Source organism: Triturus cristatus, chromosome 4_1, assembly GCF_964204655.1.
Source record: "Triturus cristatus chromosome 4_1, aTriCri1.1, whole genome shotgun sequence".
Classification (NCBI taxonomy): Eukaryota; Metazoa; Chordata; class Amphibia; order Caudata; family Salamandridae; genus Triturus; species Triturus cristatus.
The window spans coordinates 1257037067-1257047478 of record NC_140585.1 but is presented as its reverse complement, the minus strand read 5'-3'; the positions used below and the strand labels follow the sequence as shown (position 1 = coordinate 1257047478).

The 10412-nt window shown below is 51.4% G+C and overlaps 1 protein-coding gene across 1 annotated transcript; it reads right to left on the bottom strand.

Annotated features, from left to right (window-relative positions):
* Positions 1-543: 543 nt before the first annotated feature.
* HOXC13 (homeobox C13) lies at positions 544-9639 on the bottom strand. The gene is made up of 2 exons (XM_085654715.1): positions 8750-9639; positions 544-1211 (listed from the first exon to the last, which is right to left on the bottom strand). Exons 1-2 carry the CDS (start codon positions 9381-9383, stop codon positions 955-957), a joined length of 891 nt encoding a protein of 296 aa, XP_085510841.1. The 5' UTR covers positions 9384-9639; the 3' UTR covers positions 544-954.
* Positions 9640-10412: the final 773 nt, after the last annotated feature.

Sequence of the window (10412 nt, the reverse complement as noted above, 5' to 3'; positions counted from 1 at the left end):
GATATTTCCCAAATACGTCGGCTCCATTCTCCGTGCCATGAAAGCTGCCAGATATGACTTGCCAGGTGCAACCACAGGATGGGTTCTACCTTGTGCCTGTGTGTGTTTATCCTGGGTGGAAACAGCTACTCTTTTTAAAAAACAAACACATTCACAGTTCACATTTAATGTTTCAATGAGGTCTGCTTGGGTACATATGCGATTGGAAGATTTGCAGGGGGAGAAACTGCTTTCTGCAGATCCGTTCACACATGCATGGACGGAAGCGTTCGAGGATTGGTCCTCTGAAAACACACCTTTTCTCCCCGGGCTAGCCGCTCAGAGTCCGGAAGTGCCCTCTTTAATCCCGACAGTTCACCGGAGGACGCTCGTCAGATCCCCAGCGCCTGTCCTGGCACCAGTTCCACACGTCACAGAATCCTTGAAGCACGCCACAGTTTAATCCACAAATGTTGGTTTTAAGACTCGCTCCCCGAGTGAATTATTGAAAACCCTCTTGTCCTTGGTCGGTGATGGAAAAAATAAACATAAAAAACAACCAACCCAACAAAAAAATAAGGTGATTTAATATCAATGTTTTAATGCATAAGACGTATGTACATTTTGCACGAGTGATTTTTTTCCACGAGAGCCTCATGAACAAAGAAAAGTTCCTTTGTGGCGGGTACATTTACAAGGTAGCAAACAGTTTCTTCTCTCGCGCCATTACTGGCGCTGTTGACTTGCCGTCCGTGTTTATGAAGGTTTGTAATTTAAATATGCACAAGATCATAGGTGACAAGGGTAAAAGGGGCGTCGCCGAGAGTTCACAGGAGGGGAGGATGGGGACAGGTCACAAGCCAGCGGGATGTCTGCGCTTTTGCTCGAAGATAGTTCCTGCTCTGCCTAGTCCGTGTTCGAGGCGCAGAGGGCCCGGTGGCGATAAATAGGCGGTGCTGTCGGGGTCCCTGCCTGTCAGGTGGGGTGCAGGTGGGGGCTCTTCGTCTTGGTCACCACCTTCTTCTCCTTGACCCGCCGGTTCTGGAACCAGATGGTGACCTGGCGCTCGGACAGGCTGGTGGCGGCCGAGATGCGCCGGCGCTTCTCTTTGGTGATGAACTTGCTGGCCGCGTACTCCTTCTCCAGCTCCTTCAGCTGCACCTTGGTGTAGGGCACGCGCTTCTTGCGGCCCCGGCGGTAGCTGCTCACCTCGGGCTGCAGGGGCACCACGTCTGCGGAGGGAAGGAGACAAGGGCTGTCAGAGCGGCTGGAGCGAGCGAGCGAGCGCGCCCCCGGGCCCGCCGCCCCCTCCCGGGAGAGCCCCCCCAACCTGCACCCGTGCGAGGAGCGGGGCGCGCGCGCCGGGCGCTGTTCTGCTGCTAGCGCCCTGTGGAGCAAGCACAGTGTACTAGAGCGCGTGCCCTGTGGAGCAGCACAGTGTACTAGAGCGGGGCGCGCGCGCCGGACGCTGTTCTGCTGCTAGCGCCCTGTGGAGAGCAAGCACAGTGTACTTGAGAGGGGCGTGCGCGAGCCCTGTGGAGCAGTACCGTGTATTACACGCGCGTACCCTGCAGAGCATGCAGTATACTAGAGCGGGGCACGCGCGTGCCCTGGGGAGCAGCACAGTGTACTACTTGCTCGTGCCCTGTGGAGCAGCACAGTGTAGTACAGCGGGGCACGCGCACCGGGCGCTGTTCCGCGGCTAGCGTCCTGTGAGCATGCACAGTGTACTAGAGCTGAGCACGTGTGTGCCCACCACAGTGTACTAGAGCGTGGCACGCGCACCGGGCGCTATTTCGCTGCTAGCGCCCTGTGAGCAAGCGATGTGCTCTAAGCTGGGCACGCGCGTGCCCAGCACAGTGTACTTTAGTAGGGCACACGCACCGGGCGCTATTCCGCTGCCAGCGCCTTGTGGAGAAAACACAGTGTACCCCACTTCTTGTTAGGAAACCTTTTACACCCCAGCAATAATGAGAAAATGGACTGTGGAACCATTGCTTAGCAAATGCTGATATTTTTTTTTTGATACAGTGCTTCATGCTGCACTCCGACGAGTTCTAAGCGCTGCGCATGAGTAGGACCAAAGGTGGCGTTGTTTTCTCACCAGTAAGAGTCAGTGTGGGCTTGTGCAGAGATCCTAATATGTAGTGCCTCACGCTGCTGATTTTAAGCACCATAAATAGAAGGCGCTACTATTACCTAATTTAGTGATATTTAACCTACGAGCTCGGAAGGATGCAAGGCTGAGTCTGCCCTACAAGTATGGGCACTGTGACCTTGAGATCACGGTGGGTGTCCGCAGCAAAGCAATCGTTAATCGTTTACTCGCCAAGTCAACTTGCCAGAATATAGCATACGCTTATTTTGCCAGTAATTCATTTAATCTGTCCCTCAGACATTCTAACAATCACAGCCAGGGCAATGAACAACAATTACAAAAATAAAAAAACGCGAAGCAAACTGATATTCCACTTTTTCATTGGAACTCGTGCAATAACGCGTCTGACAGATACTGATACGTTTTACGTTTAAAAGGAGAGAGTGTATTTTTTCTCCACATCACATTGTGTAAAGGTTTAAAAATACATACTACCACTTGGCTTATATGTATTTTTTATTATGCGTCTCAATCCTGCGAAATTCCCAAATTTAGCATGACACAAAATGTTAAATATTGACTATTTCTTATTACGTGATATTTCGTGTGCATTTAAGACAGGGGGCGGGGGGGCCGTTTCGAGCTGAAAATGTCTTCCTTAGAGGCATTTTCTGCTTGAGTGATTCTTCTGTGGTACCTTAATGGCTTCTCTGTCCGAGGGAAGCCCTCCCCTAGAAAAATCACCCGAGAAACCGAGGCAAAGCTTTTCCTGCACCCTTGCGTAATTTTGCATCTATGCCCCTTATTTTCAAATTTTTGCTGAAACTAATTTTGTAAATTATGCACAGGCCTGTCACTCAGCTTGAGGCATGGCACCAAGGGGCGAAAATAGTTTGCTTTATTCTTTACTATAGAAACGGATGTGTCATGTTGTTTATTTACCAGCGCAACCTTTTTGGAATACTGCCCTTACTACGTTTGTGCTGTCCCTCCTCGCCCAATCATTGCTTCCCATCCATAATACCATACAGAAAAACTAAATTCAATAGCAGACATGGGAACCAGAAGGTTTGGGGGGCCCCAGGTTCAAGTGCATCAAATTCTGTGATCATAGACAAATAACTTTAGTTCTTTGTCCCTTCATTCCTGGGTGCGCCTGGAGGTTTTGAGCTCAGAGCCAGCACTACAAGCATTATAACCGGTTTATCCTTGCCTTCATGCCATCGGACCCCCCTCTAAATCTTTGAAGGAGGCCACGACTGGAAAGTAGCCTGCATCTCTGCAATCCAAGAGCCATGATTGTGGCCCACCTCCCTCCCAACCTCTGCAAAGGAGCCCGGCACTTGCTGCAGGAATCCGCGAGCCCAGGAGCCCAGAGCTCGCGCCCAAGCGTCTCGTGCACAGAACTGCGCCACGGAGAGCACGCGGTCCTCATTGGGCGCCTTCCTTTAAGTAACCTACAGATATTATACCGATGTAGGCGCACAGGAGGGCAGCAAAGCACAGGGAAGAGGGCAGGCTGTGGTGGCATATAGAGAGAGAGGGCGGGACAGACAACATTTGTGAGGAGACGGACAAAGAGAGCGTCTATCGGTCTGTCTATGCCTACTTTACTGGAGCAGAGAATGTCACAACTTACCTCACTTAACACTTGAATTGTTACCTTTCGATAAAATCAACGAGGAACGCCTCACACAAATGCAGATGGACAACCTGCACCGGATGGGGAAATTTCTAGAAAATTGTATGTAAATACAATCAAGAGGCACTCAAATTATTATCGAAAACAGAAAGTCCAATTCCTGTCAGAAGAGCAGGGCAGTATGTATGCACACGCAATCAATCTGAGATGTATGGATGTCGTTTGTGGAAAGTGCTGGTAGATTTGTTAAAGGGGCCAAAGTGACAAGCCTTTCTGTGGCCCATATTGTTAACTGTGTAAATATATTTCCGTGGTAAATTCCAAATTTCCCAACTTACACCATCTTGATTTTCTCTCTTTTTAGTGTGTGTGTGTGTGTGTGTGTGTGTGTGTATATATATATATATATATATATATATATATATATATATACACAAATATTTTTCCCCCCAAACAATCCTTATGCACTCGAAAAGGAAGCGGCACACTGTTTGTATCTACAGGTAGTTTTAATGTGCAAAACATTTTCTTTGCACTTTAAGAATACATGTGGATAGAAACGGTGTGCCGCTTCCTTTTGTAGTGCAAAAGGATTGTTTGGAATTTGTGTGGTCTTTGCCCCCACAGCTGGCACCGACTTCGAGGGGCAGGCGTAGGGCGTTGAGCAAACTGTTTGGAAATCATATATATATATGTTATATGTGTGCTTTAAAATCCACCATAAGGACCTTGCTTGAAATAAATACCCACGACTTCTGTAGTCAAAATTGTTAACTGTGTAAATGTATATCTGTATGAGTGTGCTAAATTGCACCTTGATTTTTCTCTCTCTTGTTCTCTCTCTCTCTCTCTATATATATATATTTTTTATATATATATATATATATATATATATGTGTGTGTGTGTGTGTGTGTGTGTGTGTGTGTGATAAAGGCCGGTACTTCCGGCCGAAACGCGTCATGGCGACATGGTGATTAGACAATAAACATCACTAAAGACGAATTTGGGTCTGCTCTTGCTTTCTGCGATCTCACATAGGATTAAAGGCAAGCGTCATTGATATATATCTAAATATTTATTCACACACACACACACACATACATGTTTATGTTCTATGATCCACCGCATAGGGGCCATGCTTGAAATAAATGTAAAGTAATATGGTCTTGCATTGCCATTAGGGGGTTCTGTTAACATCATAAACGTGGCTGAATACTGACGGATTTGTAAAAAATACCCAGAAATTACAATACGAACTCATATAGCATAAGTTACCATTGGGTATTTTTTTACGGTTAATTGTTTATTTTTAGTTAGTTGTTTTGAGAAGAGGTTTTGTCTTAAATAGGAATGTTTAGTAAAAACTGTAAGTGGAATACTATAGTGCTTGGTTATGTGTAGTACACAGAAGATGGCAATTATGCAGAATTTGAGGGGGGGGGAGACTGTTTGCTTTGATAAAAATGTGTTCTGTCAGGAGAAGGCAGGGATTGTGGGAGGCAGTCGGGATCAAGGCCCAGCTAACCATGAACACTGACTGGAACCAGATTGTGTTGAACTTTCATCAATACCATGCGGATTTAACAAGGACCAGGTGTTTTAAAAGGACCCTTCACATAATTTTCAGATTCCACAGATCCATACATACCACCCAAACTAAAGAAATATGCTGTTCTTTGCTTTGCATCGCCTTATGGTTGTGTAAAAATAAAGACACTTGTCCTTCTAGACACCACGTTTTGGCAATGTAAAACTTTCGTTCCTTTTAATCAATCAATCTATCTATCTATCTATCTATCTATCTGCTGCCTGCCTACCTTTCTGTCTAGTAATAGGGTGTGCAGCACTTCTGCCCTCCATTTTGACTTCACCGTCCTACAGAAACTAGGTTAAAAGACAATGCAGGTCTAGACTGATGGAGGGTGAAAACTGATGGCGACATCTTCCATTTTTTCTATGCATGTAGCTGGATTCTGATCCCCACAGAGGTATAAATTGTATTGTATGTAAGACAATATTTGGATAGCGCTTAGTGACCCTGTGTGATTTGCCGAAGCACTTTTCTACACGGATAGCACGCTATGTGTGGTTGGGGGTGCCCTATTATTGACTACATATAGGGAGGGGTAGTGCGTGACTTTATATTTAAAATGCACAGGAAGGCCTTTAGATTTACAGACAGCACCTCGGCGACGCTGCTTCTGTCTATGCCAAGGGCAGCCTGGGTGAAGCAGGCATTCTTCAGATAGAGGCGTGGGTCCTCGAGGGAAAGCTGGCGACCTATGGAGGCCCCGCGCAGTCACGCCAGGGTCCTGCACATGCCCCGCAGGCCGGGCACGCTGGTGCGTGGGCACACAGACGCTTCCGGCTGTGGGGAGTGTGGTCCGCAGTACCCAGCGCAGAGTGGCACGGACTCACGCCAAGCAGCGTGCGGCACCTGCCCTCTGTGCCCGCTTCCTGCCCTCGCCGGTGAGTGGCTGCGCGGGTTTGCGCAATGCGGCCCTCGCCTGTTCCCAGGATCGGGCCCGTCACTGGTGCCGTCTATCGCCGGCCATAACCTATAGATTCTATGTATAGTCACATTATCCCCGGCCACGGGCTCCAGGTCAGGCAGCAACGAAATCTCACTGCTCTGAGGGCTGCACGGGTGCTACCCACGGCCCCCACGCCTCAGAAGGGCGACTCGACAGGTCTCCATGCGCACATACGTGAAAAGCCCTAGAAATGGCCGAACGTGAGGATGAGGAAGGCAGCTCCCTGGGGCGAGGCTGGGCGGACACGACCCGACGCATCTGAGACCTGGAAACGATGCGACATTTTCTACCCCAAACACCTGCCCTCCGCCGACGCACGCATTATGGGAGGTTAATATATCCGAAGAAAGCCCGACCAGGCACGGGGTAACGCCAGCCCTTCTGCAGCCCTGCTGGGGTAAACATACCAGTTCCGGGTCCGGACTGGTGCCGGGCACAAGCAGGGCCGCACCACATGAAAGACGGCCTGCTCTGCCAAGCACACGGCCGCCGCAATGCTTCGAGGAAGACATACCTGTAATACTCCGACCCACGCGTCTACACCCATCAGTCACGTTTTCTGCCTGAATTAATTTACATAATTATTGTCTTTGCTAAGTGCGGCGAGGGTTGTCACATATCCGTAGTACATACGACTGCAAAACTCAAAAATTGTGTATTTTGTATTCAGCGTATGTTTGTTTATGTGATTTATTTTGTATACGCACATATCTGGGTGTGATTTTAAAACAACAGGCACATTGAAGTAACCCACGCAGGTAAATGTGTACACATGTGTATGCACGCTGACGATGTGTGTGTGTGTATGAGTTATATATATACATATGGTATGTGCATAAGCGTCTGTGTATTTATGTACATGTGGGCGACCATTCGCTTGCATACATGTAGAGACCCTTTATGTTTGTGCTGTTGGCGCTCCGAGTTTACCCCTAACGCGGGAAATATGAAGAGAGCTTTAACCCCACTCCTTAACCTGTATGGACGTTCTAGGCGTGAATGTGTCGTAAAAACCGCGCTAAACGAGCATCTGTTTCATATCTATGGAGAGTTCTTTTGGGACAGTAGAGCCATTGAACTGCCCTGCTGTGGGCGTCTGTGCTTTGTGTGCAGAGGTGCTGCAGCTATCGAGAAAGGGAGGATGCCTTCCCCTCTCGCGAGTGTCAGGATGTAGAGAGTAAAAAAATACCTCGGCACAGCCTCGCATGTCTCGCGAGATGTGTCCTTTCGTCCTCGGATGCTCTTCTTTCGGCGCCGTCACGCCAGCATCAGACGCAGGGCTCTGCGCCCTGCACATGGTCAAGTTCAACACAAGCTTGGGACTTTAAGGGGTGTCTGGGGTGAGGGGCGCTCTGGACCCCGTCTGGGTGGCCTTACAGCAGTGCCTGACGCGGAACAGCTGGCACCAGACGGGGTGGTGTACTGGAGACACACAACCCGATCCACAGGCACATCGCGGTGCACCGTCAGATGGTGCCCACCACTCCAGACCCACGCCTAAGCCGGGGGGGGGGGGGGGAGGGGGGGGTGATACCACTCGATGCTGCTCTTATGGTCGCAGGGTAGCGCCGGGCGCCTCGCAGCCCGCACCAGGGCGCCAGAACCCGTGCACATGGCTTGGGACGGCGCAGGGACAGCTCTTGGGCATTGAATGGGGGGCTATTATCGGAGAACAAAGGATCGTTTAACGCCTAATCCTCCTTGTTGAAGATTAAGATTGTAACCATTCAGTGTTTCATATGTAGCATTTCCCGGAGCATGGCACCCGCGCGGGCACAGGCTGCGAGGACCCCTTACCTGCTCGATCAGCAACAGCAAAGAGAGGGAAGGGACAGATCGACACACGGGCAAACAGATAGACAGACAGACACAGATAGCTAGATTAGACAGGCAGGCGAGGGAAGCAGACACATTAGGATGTAACACACCTTGGGCACACAGGGCGAGAGGGGAAGCCATGCACACACAACGTATGAGGGTAATGCCAGCCAGAGAGTGACACAGACACAGAGGAGAGACCTGGCCCTCTTTGAGGGAAGTTGAATGAACATAGGGAAGTAACAGTAGCGTGCATTCAGAGAGAGTGCTGCTCACTGAACCGGGGAGAGGCTGCGAGACAGTGAAAGACACCCGGAGAGGCAGTGAGACTGAAGAGAGAGAGATGCAGAGACACAGTGACACAATGACAGCACGGGCAGGGAGCGAGAACGAGGGCGAGAGAGTGAGAGACAGGTACATGGAGAACGACAGAGACACTGTCAGATAGAGACAGTTAGAGAGAGGCACTGTCGCTGAGGGCCACTGGTTAATGGGAGCGTTCACTAGCTGGAGGGAGACATGGTGTTAGTGAGGGACAGGGAACCACACACCCACAGACAGAGAGATCGGGAGACAGTAAGACAGTGACAGGCTCACACCCGCTGAGAGTGGCAGTGGCTGGCACACTCGCATGCAGGGGTACAGCCAGGCTGTGCCAGGGTTCCTGGCCGCCCTACCTGGGAAGGGGGACTTCCAGAGGTGCCCGGCCTGGCTCTGCTCCTTGGGACAGTACACCTGGCCGTCCCAGCCGTTGGAGAGAGTCCAGTGCTGGTACCCCTCCATGGGGATGAGGGCGTCGTGCCGGGGCTCCGGGTGCCCGCTGATGCCAGGCACCACCGACATGTCCAGGTAGCCGGGCACAGTCTGGTAGGACCCCGCGAAGCTGGGGTAGAAGGCGAACTCCTTGGCCCGGGAGGGCAGGTCCTCGGCGGGCAGGGCGCCTCCGGGCTCCTGGTACGAGCAGGGCTTCTGTTGCAAGTTCACGTTGTGGGAGTGCGACAGGCGGCAGCCGTAATAGCTGCCCCCGAAGGGGGCATAGCCGTAGCCCAGGGTGGCGTTGGAGGAGGCGGTGGGCGCTGGGCACTGGCGCGCCGCCTCGGGTGCGGGGATGTCCGTGTAGACCGGAGCCTGGGGGCCGCGGCCCAGGGCGGGGTGTGCCATGAAGTCCCGACAGTGGTTGCTGGGGCAGTTGGCGCTCAGTCCCTCCATGGCTGGGGCTTTCTTCGGCTCCCTCTCATCCGGCCCGGGCTCGTAGACATACATCAAGGTGGGGTCTGCCCAGTGCGGGTGCAGGAGCACCGAGCTCGTCATAGCATGGTCTGCTCCAGCTCTTAAAAAGTCCACTTCCCACACGCCAGCCACCTAATTTCCCCCAGCATGACCGTGGCAGGGGCCCCGGCGCATGCGCACCAGCCGGGGAGGGCAGGTCCTCTCGGCCCAGTTCATTAAGAAATCTGCCAGGGGCACGTGATCCTCCGGCATCCGGGGTCCAATAAATCTGCCCATGGAGTCACGTGGCCCCGACCCCTTCCTCCCCCTGCGTGGTTGTCTCCTGCTCACCCTCCGAGCTGCTTCTCCTCCTGTCTGCTGGGTCTCCCCCTGGCTTTATAGGAAGGCAGGAGAGGGGGCAGCCATTGGCTTCTCCCAGGGCGCACAGCACAAAAACACACAGCACCCGGCAGCCTTTAAAGGCGACGGCAACACCCACACTCCTTGCAACAGAGCACGCAGGCAGGCAGGGGAAGGGCAGGAGCAGAGGCAGCTTTTGGCCGACAGAAAACAAACGAACCGCAAGTGGTTGTGTATCTGTGTGGGGGTGGGATCGGGCGTGCTGCGCCCCCTGCAAACCTTGCTTTGCACCGGTGGCTGCTACATCAGCCAGGGCAGGCACCTTGAATGTGTACATTTCACACAGTAAATGTTTTATATATTTTTAGATGTTATATTTTCATTGTAAGCACACCTTTGAAAACTATCTGAGAAATAACACGCCATTGTGTGCATTTTTATGTACTTGTTTATGTAGGTTTATTCAGGGAAAAAGAATTTGTGGTAAAACATTTTTTTACTATAAAGGCAAATATTTTCCATCCACGCAGCGCATCCCATCAGAGCAATGGCACAGGCCTTCTTTAACCCTCTCCTGACCACGTCCACTCCCTTGACATGGTCATCCCACGGCGGGTCTTCGGCTTTGATGTTGTCGGAGGGCACGGCTGGCACACAGCCTTGGGGGCCGTGCTCTGTGCCAGGCACAGCCCCGAGGCTCTGCGGACCCCACCTCACAATGGCTGCCTCGCTCGCTTGTTTGTGACCCCTACCTCCTCAAGTGGCTTCCAT